At 29.8% G+C, this 17,031-nt stretch overlaps 1 protein-coding gene across 1 annotated transcript; it reads left to right on the top strand.

Moving 5' to 3' along the window:
• Positions 1 to 7,578: 7,578 nt before the first annotated feature.
• LOC109793086 (acyltransferase GLAUCE) lies at positions 7,579 to 14,292 on the top strand. The gene is made up of 3 exons (XM_020352554.3): positions 7,579 to 8,082; positions 12,660 to 13,081; positions 13,595 to 14,292. The coding sequence occupies exons 1-3, from the start codon at positions 7,618 to 7,620 to the stop codon at positions 14,046 to 14,048; spliced, it is 1,341 nt and encodes a 446-aa protein (XP_020208143.1). The 5' UTR covers positions 7,579 to 7,617; the 3' UTR covers positions 14,049 to 14,292.
• Positions 14,293 to 17,031: the final 2,739 nt, after the last annotated feature.

Below are 17,031 nucleotides of genomic sequence, written 5' to 3'. Positions count from 1 at the left end.
GCTAAGAGACTAATAAGAGGAATCATACTCGATGCTCATGAAGAGCATAGTTCTAAGAATCACCTCCTTTTTAGAATCCTCCTCCAACTTCCTAACCATGGAGCTAGTTAAAGGCCTAATGGTCTTCATGTGTGAGCCCTCCTATGGATCAATCTTCACCCTTCTTGGTCTTACCTCTTCGAAAAGGATTCTTAGGAATTAGATTTCCATCACTTGGTAGGGCCATCTATTTGAGGGTGATACACTAAACTCAACCTAAGTTTGGTACCTAAAGCCTTATGTAAGTTCTCCCAAAATCTAGAGGTAAACCTTGGGTCTCTATCAAAAACTATAATAGCAAGAACCCCACGCAACTTCATAATCTCACCTATTTATAAATTGGTCAACCTCTCCAAAGGATATCTAATATTGATAGAGATAAAATAGCCAAACTTCATTAGTCTATCCACTATAACCCAGATGGAATCTAGATTCTTTGTAGTTCTAGGTAACCCAACCACAAAGTCCATAGAGATGTTATCCCACTTCCACACTAGTATATCTAAAGGTTGCAACTTTCTCGAAGGATTCTAATGTTCTACCCTATACTTTTGACAAACTAAATAGGCATAGATAAACTCTTCTATCTTTTTCTTCATCCTAGGCCACCAAAACATCTTCTTAAGGTCTTGGTACATCTTAGTAGCTCTTGGGTGGATACTAAGGCTACTCTTATAACCTTCCTCAAGGATCATCTTCTTACATTCAAGAACACAAGGAACACATAACTCATTGTTAAGCCTCAACACTCCATCCACACCAACTCAAAACTCACTTTCTTTTCCTTGGTTCAACTTCTCTACCTGACTTAACAAGAAAGGACCTTCTAACCCTCTCTAATCTCATCTATTAGGTTGTTGGTCACTCTCAAGGTTCCCAATCTAGTGCTTCTAGAGGTCAACTCAAAGGTCAAGTTGAAGTCTCTAAACTCTGCTAGCAAGCTAAGCTCTCTAACCATCAATGTAGACACTTGAAGGGATTTTCTACTCAAGGCATCAACCACTACATTGTCCTTACAAGGGTGATAGCTAAGCTCAAAGTCATAGTCCTTAAAAAAACTCTAACCATCTACTTTGTCTTACGTTAAACTTTTTCTGGTCAAACATGTACTTAAGACTTTTATGGTCACTAAACATCTCAAATCTAGATCCAAATAGGTAATGATCCATAACTTTAACACAAAAACTACTACAACTAACTTTAGGTCATGGGTAGGATAATTTTGTTCATGGGTTTTTAACTACCTAAATGCATAGACTACTGCCTTCCTTTTCTGCATAAGCACTCATCTTAAACCCATTTTAGAGGTGTCACAATACACTACAAAAGGTTTCACTAGGGTCAGGTAATACTAAAATAGGCATACTAGCTAATCTCCTCTTAAGCTCCTAAAAGCTCTCATTACAGTTATAATCCCACACAAACGGCTGGTTCTTCTTATTCAACTTGGTCAAAGGAAACGCTAACTTAGAAAAACCCTATATAAACCTCCCATAATATCCAATTAGTCCTAGAAAACTCCTAATCTCAAATACTAATTTATTTTTTTTTGTTCGAGTACAAATTCTACCTTAGAAAGGTCTATAGTTATTCCTCCCTCGGAAATCACGTCCTTAAAAGCTCACATTATCTAGCCAAAACTCACACTCAAACAACTTAGCATAAATTCTCTTATCCTTAAGGGTTTGCAACATTATCCTAAGATGCTCGATATGCCCTTCTCTAGTCTTAGAATATATAAGGATGTGATCTATAAAGACTACTACAAAACTATCAAGGTATGGGTGAAAGATCCTATTCATGTAATCCATGAATACACTAGGTGCATTAGTCAAGCCAAAAGATATAACTAAATACTCATAGTGCCCATAGTAAGTCCTAAAACAAGTCTTTGGAATATCCTCAAACTTCACCTGAATTTGGTGATAACCTGATCTCAAATCGATCTTGCTAAACATACAAACCCCAACTAGTTGGCCCATAAGGTCATCTATCTTAGGCAAAGGATATTTATTCTTAATGGTAACCTTATTAAGTTGATGGTAGTCTGCACACAATCTTATGCTCCTATTCTTTTTCTTCACTAGCAACACAAGCGCTCCCCAAGGTGACACACTCAGCCTAATGAATTATTTCTCTTGAAGATCTTCTATTTGTTTCTTGAGTTCAGCTAACTCCTTAGAAGACATCATATAAGGTGCTATAGATATGGGTACAGTACCAGGTACTAAGTCTATGAAAAACTCAATCTCTTTATCAAGTGGTAAGCTAAACATGTCCTTAGGGAAAACCTCAGGAAACTTATTCACTAAGGGAATCTCACTAAGCTCATTGTCTCTCTCAAGTTTATGGTTTAGGGTTTAGTTGAAATTAACTAGATCTTATGCACGTAAAACAACGTTTTTTTAAAATGTGTACCATAAAGGAAGAGATTGCTAGATCAAATGATAATCATAGACTCCTTAGGAATACATGTTTTTATGTTAATAAACTTGAATGACTTTTTTTATAAAGAAATGATTTTAAGATCGTATAAGAACGATGATAGTATAAAACAATTGGTTATGATGATTTGTCTCTTTGACAAGTCTCTCAAATGGAACACTTCACCTGCCTAAGACAAATGCATTAAATATATCTTTTATTATGTTTGATAACCATATCTTCTATGTCTATGTTATTCCTTAACAGATTAATGGAATAAAAGTTTGTTTGGTACTTGAAATTTAAAAAGGAATGTGGATATGTTTTTCATCAAAAAAAAAATGACAAACAAATATCTCTAAGTGTCCAAAGTCACAAATAAAGTCATTTTCCATTGACACATGTAACAATTCCTCTCGTTTCGTACCTTAAAGGTGATAAGTAGTTTTCTTGATCAGATAAGAAGTGACCATTTGGTGAAATGCATTTAATGCTTGCAATGCACTAACAAAAATATTATTCTACAAAGAAGGAAGATGAAGAAAGATGAAGTAAGCTTGCGAGTGAAGATCAAGCATTTGCAATGGTCATCATCATCGAGCATTTATATAAAGAAGTTTGAAGACTTAGAAACAAAAGAAAAAGAGCAAAGCAAGAATAATTATTGTATCACGTCTTGTGAGTAAGGTGAAACACTTGTTATCTTTACCCAACTTTAATTTTGTATTTTAGCTTGAAGCTTGAAGAGGCTTTGTTGTAAAAGAATATTTGGTTATTGGAGTCTATAAAGACTTCATTGTTCAAAGATTACTTGGGTAATTGCTTGAAGAGACAAGGAAAAAAGTATTTATGTTGAGCCAGAAGTGACTTGTGAACAAATACTTGTATCTTTATAAAGATAGTGAAACTTGACCAAGTTGATCAAGAATTGGAAATAATCTCAGTAGTTGAGATAAATTAGTATAAAAATATTTTGTGTTCTTTGCCTATCTCTTTGTTTGCATTCCTTAAGACTTATGTTACTACTTCATTATTTTAAAAATGTGTCAAGATTTTAATTAATACTATTCAATTTTTGTCTCTTCTTCTTTTTTTCATAGTTAAGGTACAAACAAAATTTCATATAATTGGATTATGTGTAGAGAAAAAAAAATTATAAAACACGCATAATGTCAATTTATATGATATAACATTAACCAACTTCAAATGAAATAAAGTGGTATTGCTCAGTACTATGATATAACATTAACCAACTTCACATGAAATAAAGTTTCTTTATCATTTTTCAAACAGACCATTCCATGTTGCTTTCCTAAAATGTATAGCTCCTTTGCTATCTCCGTCAAGACTTTTATTGTTCACTACATATTATCCGACTCCTCCACATTGATTATTATTATATAATATCGAATCATCTAGAGGAAACTTTCTTTTCATCTATTTGCCATTCAATTTCTTCACGTACCCACCTTCCCCCTTTCCTTTGATACCGGATTATCAAATTGGAAACATTTATATACTTAGGATTATCTTTGTTATGTCTTATTTGCATTTATGACCAACTAGAATTTACCTTCTGTCATGTTTCGTTTAAAACTTTTATTTGTTGTTTACTTGTTTCAAAACATTTTTATGACATCATAATTTTGTGAGAATGTTTGAAACGATATCGGTATAATTTTTATTAATTATTTCAATAACTTTATATTAATATAAATTTTGTAAATCCAAATGTTAGATTAAAAGTTTATATCATTTTATATGTTTATATCAAATTTTGATAAAATTGAACATCAACTTGAAGGTAATCAAAGTGTTCATATTTTATTATATTTTGAAATATATATGACGTCAATTTTATTTTATAAGAATGAAATATCAAATCATTTTAAATTAATATAAAGTTTTGTTTATATATGATCTAAAAATAAAGAATTTATTTCAATCTAACGGTTAAATTTATAAAATTCACATTTAATATAAAGTTATTAAGTGGTGTAATATTTAACAAAAAATTACACCGGTATCATTTGAACCTTCTTTCAATTATGTTTATAGTATTATGACTTTAACCATGGATTGGTTTGTGTTTATCAAGAACAATTATAGATTTTTCTGTGTCAAAATAATAATAATAATTGGTTTTTGGATTTATTTACTAATGACTTTTTCGTGACTATTCATGATTTATTTATTTGTTACAAGAGGAAAACTATTTATAATATTTACCAACCAACAAGAGATCTCGGGAAATTTGAGACCATCAATAATGACGAGTTAAAACAAATGTTCCTCATTAATAAAGACTTTTAACCTTTAATAATAACGTTTTTTCTTGTAATGTCATCAAACATATCATTTAAACTATTTTCTTAAACTCAATTAAGAAGGAAAAAAAATTCAAGAATTAATTTTTCTGTAATCTAGTATTAGAAATATGCATAATTTATTGTGAAAGGTAGTCCAGCTATTCACGTACTACTAAAAATCCACATGATGATCTTTTATCGTGACACATCCTTATCTTTACTATCTGAGAAACTAATAAATACTTGCTCCTAAAAATAACTATATTTTGATTATAGTATCTCTTGTATACTCAATTTCACTAATAAAAGTAAAATTTATTCCGCTTATAAATATTTCCCTAATAAATATTTCATTAACAGATTTTGATTATGATATTGGATTTGCTCGCTTAATTTCCCTTTATATATTTAATATTTTAAGTCATCAATAACATATATAAAAATGATAAATTGAGATAATTCTGTATTATTAGTTAAATTTAATGTGATATTTTTACTAATAAAAATATTAATACATAGATTTTATATGTTAACATTTGATAAATTTTTTAACAAAATTTAAATATAAAGAATAAAACAAAAATTTTAGAATTACAAAAATAAAAAATTAATTTTAAATTTGAGAGATTAATAAAAAAATTATTTGAGGACTTAAAAACATATTGAAGTATATATATGTATAGAGGAGGATATAATAACACCGGTTTAACTTTTACTAAGTATTACACTGCTCAATAACTTTATATTAAATGTGAATTTTGAAAATTTAACCGTTAGATTGAAAATTCATATCTCTTAGATCATATATACAAAAATTTATATTAATCCAAGATGATTTGATAATTCATTCTTATAAAACAAAATTGACGTAATATATTCATTTTAAAATATACTAAAATATGAACACTTTAATTACTTTCAAGTTGTTTCATTTTAACAAAATTTGATATATACATATAAAGTGATATGAACTTTCAATCTATATAACGGTTGAATTTAAAAAATTCACAATTAATATAAAATTATTGAGGGGTGTAATATTTAGTAAATAAACAAGTATCACACCACTTAATAACTTTATTTTAATTGTGAATTTTATAAATTCAATCGTTAGATTGAAAGTTCTTTACACTTAGATCATATATTCAGAATTTTATATTAATTGAATATGATTTGATACTTCATTCTTACAAAACAAAATTGACGTAATATATACATTTCAAAATATAATATAATATGAACACTTTTTGATCACCTTCAAATTGTTATTCACTTTTAACAAAATTTGATGTAAACATATAAAGTAATATAAAGGTATAATTTAACAGTTGAATTTACAAAATTCATATATGTATAATTTATATATATATAATTCATATATACATATATATATATATATGAAGAGGGTTCAAACGATACTGGTGTAACTTTTAAATATAAGAACTAAAAGAATTTTTATAATTATAAAACTAAAAAATTAATTTTAAAATTGAGAGACTAATAAAAAAAATTATTTGAAGACTTAAAAATATATTTAAGTATATATATATATATATATATATATATATATATATATATATATATATATATATATATATATATATATATATATATATGAGTGTTAAGAAGGATTCGAGGCAGTGTTGAGGCCATGTCAAATTGGCTCCTACCCCTTTTATAAGTCATGAAGTGGATGTTGCCCTCTCAAGTCTCAAAGCATTATCCCACGACAATATCAGAATTTTAATTATTTTCACTGCACCAATCCCTCTACCTAGTTATTATTTTCATTTCTAAATTATTAGGTAAAAAATGAAATAATAGGACAAAACCTTTGCTGTACATATTAATTGCAAGTTTGAAGTCATGAATAATCATCGCCATAAATTTGAACCCCAACCAACAAATTTAGCCTTAATTGTACACAACCTGTTTCTTTGGTTGAAACCTACTTACCAACCACCTTTTCTTATTTTTGCGGTTGACGATCAACCAACTATTAAATGACACAGCACTCTACCCTGCCGGCTCATGAAAAATAACAATGTATACTTCATTTGTTTACACGTACTATTACCATGGATTTTAATACTTGTAGAAAATCTCAATCGATCAGTGAGATGAATATGATAAAGTATATAAGTAAAACATAATCTTAACTTTACAAACTTATTTTATAAGATTGAGTTTAATTATAATTTATTTTTCAAAATGATATAATATATACCGTTCTGTAAATTTTATATTTGAAATGAAAAATAATATAATTAAATTATTTTTTTCTTTAATATATTTTTAATTTTTAAAATTTAAGATTTATGATCTTTAAAATTTAAAATTATTTTATTTACTTTTTTACTTTTTAAATAATTTTATTTTAATGTCTAAGACAACCAATAAATTAATGAATAATAATAAATTGAACCAGTATTCATTGAGTTTAATGTAATATTTTTATTAATAATGATATTAATAGATAAGTTTCACATTTAAATTATTAAAAACATCTTTAAACCTTTCCATTTTTTTTATTCTTACAAATTAATTTGCCTTCATGTCACAATCTTGACCTCAATCTATTTCAATCGGGTAATGAAAAGTAACAATGTATGCTTGATTTCTTGACATGTATACTAGAATGAATTTTAATCTTTTATTCACATCAATACAGTTGAATCATTTTTCTCTTTTTTAATTCTTAAATATATGCTTTCATATGTCACAATCTTGACCTTTATATGTCTGTTCCTACCACGTTGGTGCATGGAATAAGGTGCATGTCATTGCTATAAATTAAAACACACCCACTTCATCTACAAACACACACATCAGAAAGACAAAAAAAATGGGAACCTCAAATGACCATGATGCTCCTCCTTCGACTCTACTTCAAGACCTTAATGTGACGGTCCAAAAATCCTCCATGGTTTTTCCCTCGAAAGAGATTGAGAGAAAGTCCTTGTTCTTGTCAAACATAGACAAGGTTCTCACCTTTGACGTGGAAACGGTTCACTTCTTTGGTGCCCACAAAGACTTCCCTCCCCACGTTGTGGCTGAGAAGTTGAAGAGTGCCCTAGAGGATGCCCTTGTGGTTTATGACTTCTTGGGTGGAAGATTGAAGGTGAACAATGATACCAAAAGATTAGAGATGGATTGTAACCCTGAGGGAGCAGGGTTCGTGGTGGCTTCCAGTGGGTACAGATTGGATCAAATTGGGGATTTGGATTATCCAAATCCAGCTTTTGCACAATTGGTTCATAAGAATAAGGATTTTCTTAAACAGGGTGATGTCCCACTTTGTGTTGCCCAGGTACTCAAAAATAATCCATTACATCATTTTCATTTCATTTCATTATTAATTTGTAATGAAATTGTAAAAGGGAATTAAGATTTTCTTTATAATATCTTTTTAGCTGAAATTTATTTAATCAAATGGGAATCTCGTTTTTTTGTTTGACGAGTTTTATTTTTAATTTTGTAGTTCTTTTTAATAAATTTTAATTAACTATAAAAAAAAGTGTATTAGAAATAATGTGTTAAATATTCTGTTAGTTGTGCTCCTGTTATTTTAATACTATATAATTAATTATAATGATGAATATGTTTTTTTATAAAAAGATAATATTTACTTTTAAATTCAAAAAAAAATTACTCCCTTTAGCCTCTTATTTATGGAAATTTATAGTATGTGGTCCTCAAAATGAGAAATTACTTTTAATGAAAGATAAGAACTATACATATGACTTGTTTTTACCGGAGATCGGTCGTAGGGGATCTGCTGGGTAAGATCGGCGAGCCTCCTTCACTGGATACGCTTGCTGTTCCAAGGCGGGGTGGTACCTGCAAAAGAGACTCCGATGCTAAAGTTAGTGTTTGTAGGTGTGTGAGTCTCGTATAAGTAATGCACGTACCTTTGTGTGGATTAAGGTTTCATTGGGCCTTGGGCCTAAGATCGGTTATGACCTATTTGGATGCCGGGCTGACGTCGCCTAGTGCGTGTCCGAGGTCACTTCGCGCTGTGATGTCGAGCTCGAGCTCGGCATGGCGGTATGGATAGTACACTAAAATATTCTTACCGAAGATCGGTCGTAGGGGACGATTTGCTGGGTAAGATCGGCGAGCCTCCTTCACTGGGTATGCTTGCTGTTCCAAGGCGGGGGTGGTACCTGCAAAAGAGACTCCGATGCTAAAGTTAGTGTTTGTGGGTGTATGAGTCTCGTATAAGTAATGCACGTACCTTTTTGTGTGAATTAAGGTTTCATTGGGCCTTAGGCCTGAGATCAGTTATGACCTATTTGGATGCCGGGCTGACGTCGCCTAGCGCGTGTTCGATGTCACTTCGCGCTGTGATGCCGAGCTTGAGCTCGGCATGACGGTACGGATAGTACATGACTATTTCTATAATTAATTTATTTTTTAGAGACTAAAAATAATCAGTCTTATTTAGAATGACTAAATATATATTAATCATTATTTTTATTTCTTTTATGTTATATATATATATATATTAATTAATTAAAAGTATTTTTCTTAAATTCAAAAAAGACACAAAAGTCATTATTTGTTCACTTCAGATTTTAAATTTTTATAAACTTGTTTTTTATTAACACCTAAAACATCTCATGTTAATAGAATATGTGTATATTTTATAAATTTATAATTTTTAAATGATGCTTTATTTATATTATTCTCTTCAATATTCCAAAAATAATGACATCTTCCTTCGAAAGGATCATTCCTCTTGCTTTATTTATACTTAAAAGTTAAAACTATTTTGTTTTGATAACTCTATTATTGGGTGTCTCCATGCGAGAGCCCATATTTCTAATATTATTTTTTTTAAAAAATAGTACGTGGCAAATTAAAGCCTACAATACAGTTCGCTGTCATATTATGGAGTAGGTTTAATTAAATGTTTGTCTTTAATCCTATCCCATCTAGTTCGCTTTCGTATTATCCAGTGGCACGAGTGTTAATTAACTTCACATCCGTCCACTCTTTCACCATGTGAATATGCAATCTCTAAAATATGGACACTTAAATTTTAGTTTTTTACGTGATTAATTTTATCTAATAAAAAATTATTTATTTTTTTTTTTGTGAATTTTATATATGTATTATTTATTAAAACATAAAAATAAAGATAAAATTATTTTACATAACCTTTTTAATTGCGTAGATACCTCACATGAAATTGTTAAATTTCAAGGAAGTTGTTATTTATTATATGTATACCCATAAAAGGGATATATTTTAAGCATATTAAAATTAAATAGCAAGACTTGTTCAGTTTTCGAATACTCCTAAGAATTAATCAATGAGATTTAACACGATGAAGTGGTGGTACAGGATGAGTGAGATGTTATAAATATTTTAGAATGAAATTTTATTTTGATGGATAAAAAATATATTTCTAATATACGCAACCATTTCAACTAAGAAAAGTAATTATTTTGTAGAAAGAAAATTATGAACTTTTTAGGTCATATTTGAATAGATCTGATGATAAATAGTATTATTAGGAGTCGGTTTAATGATAAAAATTAGAATAATATCTATGAGATCTTAATTTCGATATTTAAATTAAAATTTTGGTATTGCTATTGTAACTAAAAAAATTAGATAATGTTAAAACAAAATTTGGTCGATGAATTGATTATTAGTAGCACCCTCCTTCAATTATATAATCATTTTGTGACCAATAAAGTAACAATCTGTTTTCTTTCCTTTCTTGCAAAAAGCTAGCTAGGTTACTTCACCTTATCACCTGCTTCTTGTTTACATGTTTATTAGGACAACTAGAGACATCCATTTCTTTATGCTACATAATATAGCTTCTATTTTGTTTTTCATTCTAGCCAAAGTGCTGGAGTTATGTGAAATACTATCTTCGTCTCTTTATATAACACTCTTTTAGTCTTTTAACTAAATCATACACTTTTAAAAAAATTAGTTTAATTAATAGTATTAAATTTATCAATAGTTTGAATTTTTTTTAAAATTATCTCTAATGCTTCTTAAATTAACTTTAACTGTGTTTTATTTTATTATCCCCAACTAATTAATTCATTTTTAGAAAGAAAATAATATCAAATAGATGCGAGTTATGATGTATCTATTTATTTTTTCCAAAAGAAGGAGAAATCTTTTATTTCACAGTAATTTTAAGTATTCCTTATTTTTTGTCTAAAAAATTGTTCATTTAATAATTTTTTTAAAATATAATTAACGCAATTGTCAATTAAAAAAAGTCTAAGAAAAAGTAAAAACAGTATTATGATTATTTTATTTTAATGTAAGAAAAAAATATTTGGAACATAATGATTAAAAAGTTTGTAAAAAATTTTAAACTATGAACCAAATTTAAATCACCTTAACTTTTAATTATTCAAGGAATTTAATTAAGAAAACTGGATAATTGTATTATGATAAGCAAAGTTTTCATAAATAGAAACAGCATTGATAGGATTATTCCAATAGTTAAAATGAATATAGCATTCGCAATATTTATTGGGTTTGGCTAACAATAATACAATCTACATATCTTCATTGTATATATATTCGTTACTTTTTCTATGCTAATTTCATTTTATATGCCTATATTGAGAAAAATAGCATAAAATTACACTAACATACTCAACTTTTTAATATATAGAGGTCTATATTAAACACTTCTAGCTACTCTTATCTTGGATATATGAGTTGGAAATAATTTATTTCAAAAGAATTTTTTTCCTTTCTATTCAATAATACAATCCTACAGTTGTTTCATTTAATTTTATTGTTCACCAACATTGACAATTCTTGATTTCAATATATAAGTTTGACAGCACTAAATGTTTGTCCGAAGTTAGATAACTGAAAAGTCGGTCTTTAAATAAGACTGAATAGCATCAAACGAAGTGGGATTGAATCAACTGATGATGTTTTCTACAGTTTATACAATTTTCTGTTTTTATTTTAAAATAATAGATTTTCCCCCTATAATATACTACAATTTTATTCGAACAGATAGAATTGTCATGAATTAAAAAGTTATTCCAATTTTTGTGCTTTTTCTTTGCTTTAAAGTAGTAATAGAAAAACATTTTAATGATACATATTCTAATATCTCTGAATAGTTTTTTCTGTATTTAATAATATTTATTATTGGATAGTCTCAATGTTTTTCTTCCTATTCAGAATCGCTCCAGGGGAAGGTACAACCGTTCGGAGTCCATAGCTACGAGAACTATTTTTTTTTAATTATATTTTTATATTCTTTTAAAAAAAAATTAAATTATTATACCAAAATATAAAATGTGACATGATTATAAATGCTCATCATTTTTATTTTTATTTTTATTTTTGTATTACATTCATTAAAAAAAGTAAAATATATTTTTGTTCTATCTTAAATTTTTTGTTTTATTTTAGTTTTTAAAATTTTTTCTGTTCTACTTTAATATTTCAAATTTTAAAAGTCAATCATTTTGGTTCTTAAAGTAATTTATATATTATTTTACAGTAAAAAATAATGTAGAAGTAAATTAAACTATTTTTTAAAAAAAATTGTTAATATTATATTATCTGAAAAATAATTTTTTTATTAAATTATAAATCTAATGCTGTTTGTAATTTTGTACCCTAATATTTTGTCAACTTTTCCCGTTAAAAAAAAAGCAATTTTAAACTTAAATGATAAAATCTAAATTGTATATATAAATTCATTTTTAGAGTAAATGAATCCCTCTTTTTATATATATATATATATATAAAGAAAGAAAAAACGTGTCTTCTTATAACCTCATGACTTTTCTAATTTTGTGAACAAAAACCCCACTCAAAAATGATTTGATAAAAATAATTAAGTACTCAATTAACATTAATTGTTAAATTCTGACACAGGTGACATCCTTCAAGTGTGGTGGGTTCGCAATGGGCATCTCCACCAGCCACACCACCTTCGACGGCCTCAGCTTCAAAACCTTCCTCGACAACCTCGCCGCACTCGCCGCTAACAAGCCCCTGCCTGTCACCCCCTGCCACGACAGGCACCTGCTGGCCGCCCGATCTCCGCCACGTGTCACCTTCCCACACCCCGAGATGCTCCCCATCTCTAGCCACCTCCCACATTCCCCCGAGTCCACCAACATCTTCGACGCCTCCACCGAACCCCTCCACTTCAACGTCTTCAAACTCACCTCATCCCATATCACAAAACTCAAGCAAGAGGCCACGTGCGGGACCACACGTGTCACGGGCTTCAATGCCATCACAGCTCACATATGGCGATGCAAGGCCCTATCCGCCGATGATAACCCTAACAGGTATGCTGTCATTTTCAAGAAGGTTATTATATCTTATTGTGTATGAGATATTCACACATGTTTTTATGTTTTTATATTTATATGATATTGTTCATTTTGTAATTAAATTTTAATGAAGGCGTTTTTAATTATCATGCAAAATTAGTATCTTTTTCATAAATTTTTATTTTTTCTCTTTTGTATATTATATCTTGATGTATATTAGATACTATATATTGATACTATATTGTTTACTTTATAATTAAATTCTTATTATAAATTTATTTTTAGTTATTACATAAAATATCTTATATGTGTATTTTATAAATTATTGTTCATTTTTTTTTTATTATATGTTGTTGTTTATTAGGTATTCGCACATATTTTTATATTTGTATAATATTATCCATTTTTCTTTTACTTAAAGTCTCCTAGATTTATTTTTGCTTATCACGTGAAAAATGATCATACTTTATAAACTTTTATTTTTTATTCTTATTTTAAGGATGTAAGATTTTGTGTGTATCCAATCAGGTCGTCCACTATACTGTATGCTGTGGACATACGCTCAAGGCTGAACCCTCCGTTGCCGAAGTCATACACGGGAAACGCGGTTTTGACGGCGTACGCGACTGCCACGTGTCAGGAGCTGGAGGAAGGACCCTTCATGAAGGTGGTTGAGATGGTGCGCGAGGGCGCGGCGAGGGTGACGGACGAGTACGCGAGGTCGATCATCGATTGGGGACAGGTGAACGAAGGGTTTCCAAATGGGGATGTTTTGGTGTCTTCGTGGTGGAGATTAGGGTTTGAGGAGGTGGAGTACCCGTGGGGGAAGCCCAGGTATTGTTGTCCTGTGGTGTATCATAGGAAGGATATTGTTTTGTTGTTTCCTCCGGTTGGTGGGGGTGATGGGGTGAGTATTATTGTGGCTCTTCCTCCCAAGGAAATGGAAAAGTTTCATGGGCTCTTCTACAAGTTCTTGCGTTGAGACATGATTGAGGGGAATGTATGTGTAGTGGATGGAAAAATTGCATGGTGTCTTGAACGAGTTCTTCACTTTAGTTGAGGGAAATGTGTCCCTCCCTAGCTCTATTGATATCTTTATTAATATGATATCCTTAGGTTTTTAATGGTTGTTTTGTAACCAACTATGTTTTTCTTTATGGTTTGATATTAATGATATATGCAAATGATGTAGTTTTAAATATATGTGAAGATTATATTTTTAACTAGTGTGAGAGACGACACTGATTTTATTTTATTTTGTTTAAATTGGTGTTGTATTCTCTTTTCTCATGTTGTATAACTATGAAAAAAAGTCACAAATTTATAATCTGTAAATAACTAATTTAAATTAATCTTTCGCCAAGTATTGCTCAATCAATTTGTTTGATTTTTTTTTTGGCTAAACTTTGCATTTAAGTTTTCAAAATTTTATACTATATTATTTTCTGTGTTTATATATATATATATATATATATATATATGGAAGCCAAAGAAAGATTTTTTTTTATTAGTTCACAAAACTACATTAGCACAAAGTAGTGCCAATTCTTGGTAGATACCCAAAAAGTACAGATTTTGGAAAATGCTTTGCCTCCCAATTCTTGTTCAACTAGCCAAATAGAATGTATGCTAATGCCATCCGTGGCGGAACTTGATGAGGAAAAAAGATAAAAATTGGAAGGGATAAAATAAAAATGGCTAATGTATAAATGAAATATACCAGCTTTTTTTTTGGTAAAGTAATATACCAGCTTTGATAATATCATCTGTTATTGATTATTTAAATATTTAATGATACTATTAAAATTTCAATTATTTTAATTAATTATCTTTTATAATAAAATATTTTTCTACTTAATACACTCGTTAGTATTTTGGTTTAAACTCTCATTAGTTGCTCACTTGTGCGAATTAATTAGGTCTTTAATTAACATCAATTATAATAGGTCTTATACATTAGTTGTATGATCAATGTATATTTTGTCCATGTGATAGTTAGCACTTTTAACATTGAATGGTGACTAATGTAAAAAATGCACATTCAACATCGCTTATTATATTATTGATGTAGAATATTCAATATTTTATATCAGGTGAGTATAACTGTTATTGTATACACATATTGAGAAGCGTTGAGACCATTTTTTAACTTTTCCTGAATATTGAGAAGCGTTCTAATTATATTGTCATACACATTTTTTTTACATGCATAATATTAAATACAATGTCTCACATTAAGTATTTTCTAGTACGACAGATAAAAAAATATTTACCCTTAGTTTCATATGTGATGGAATAACACTAAGACCAAGAAGACCAAGAGGTGATATATTGAAGGAGGCAAGAGGAATGAGTTAGTATTGAAAAACCACAGGAGGAGTGAGCCTACTTTTGGGCTTTAGCTCCTAAGTTTTTATTAGCATAGAATTTATTTTTATTCCTATTTTACCCTTGTCTTTAATTTCCTATTTTACCCTTTTATTTTGGGTATCTCAGACATAGGATTTATTTTACTTGTATTTCCCATTTTATCCTTATATTTTGGGGTGCCTTAGTCATATGATTTATTTTTACTTGTATTTCTCATTTTACCCTTGTATTATGGGGTGCCTTAGATTATAGGATTTTATTTTATAGTTAGGATATTTTATTAGGGTTAGAAAAAGGCCTAGACATATATATTTTTGGTAGCATTGGATTTGTTTTTGGACTTGGTAAGGCTTAGGCCCAAGTGGAGGGTACCTAGGATGCATGGTGTTATCATGCACCTAGATGTAGCTTAACCAAACTCAAAGATTCCATCCTTGGCCACCAAGTAGCATCTAGGGTTAATTTAGGTTTTATTTGAAGTGCTTTTGGCTTGCATTTTTCGGCCAAGGCACTCTCACATGAAACCCTAATTCTTCCTTCCTTCTATAAATACCCTAGGCTATACAACTTGTAATCACTTTGGAAATTGAATATAGAGAGAGCCTTTGAGCCTTTATATTTTCCTTAGTCCCCTTGGCTATTTTCGGCCACCACCCTTCCATCTCCACCTTGAGAGAAATAACCCTAGAAGTGGCCTTCAACTACCTTGGAGTGAGCCAAACCTAGAGTGCACCTCTCAATCATTTCATCAAACACTTCACCCACACTCTCCATTTCCGCCCCTTCCTCCATCAAAGACGTCCCTTGAAGAACTTGATCCAAGGAGTCCAAAGCATCCCTTTCCATTGTTCATCATCTTTTCATCTATGCAAGAAAGGATGCCATCATGTGGTATTTAGAGCCTTGGTTCTTCAAGGATAACGTTTTTTTTTTGTTTCTTAAATTTGGTCATGTCTAATTTGAGTCTTTTTGTTGTCTTCTAAGTTGTGCGTGATTGAGTCATCATCTTTCCATATGTCATGATTCATATTCCTCCTTTCATGTATTGATTCATGCCTCATCATTCTTGTGAATCATCTTGGTGCTTTAGTCCTTGCTAGGGTTCTTACCATTTTCTCTTTAAATTTGAGTTGCTGGAAAATTTTGGGCTGCATGATATAATGATGTTTTTTATTTTAAAATCCATATGATTTTGTCATAAGCTTGTCTCCTTTGAATTACCTTGAAAGAAATTCCAAGTTTTTATGCTTAGCCCTTAAAATGAACAAAAAATGACATGCATGCCACTTGTTTGATGAAATGGCCGTGAGTCCTTGATGTGCTTTAGAGAGTCAATCATGCATGCTAATTAGTTCTAGCATGTTCTACATTCCTAAAATATCATGTGATTAATTTCTTTGCACATACTTGCTTTAAATTTTTCGGCCACTTTGTGTATTCCTTGGTGCACTTGATATGCCTATGTATTGTTTGATGTTTTGAGTATGAAAATGACTTTTATGTGAAAATTCTTGTTGCTGGACATTGCACACTAAAAACCTTAATTAAGAAAACACTCAAAACTTGTCTCTTTAAGCCATTGTAAGTTGCTAAGA

The sequence above is a fragment of the Cajanus cajan genome, chromosome 1 (assembly GCF_000230855.2).
Source record: "Cajanus cajan strain Asha chromosome 1, NIPB_CcT2T_4, whole genome shotgun sequence".
Lineage (NCBI taxonomy): Eukaryota > Viridiplantae > Streptophyta > Magnoliopsida > Fabales > Fabaceae > Cajanus > Cajanus cajan.
Note: the sequence above shows the minus strand (reverse complement) of the source record. Positions and strands in the feature narration are given on the sequence as shown.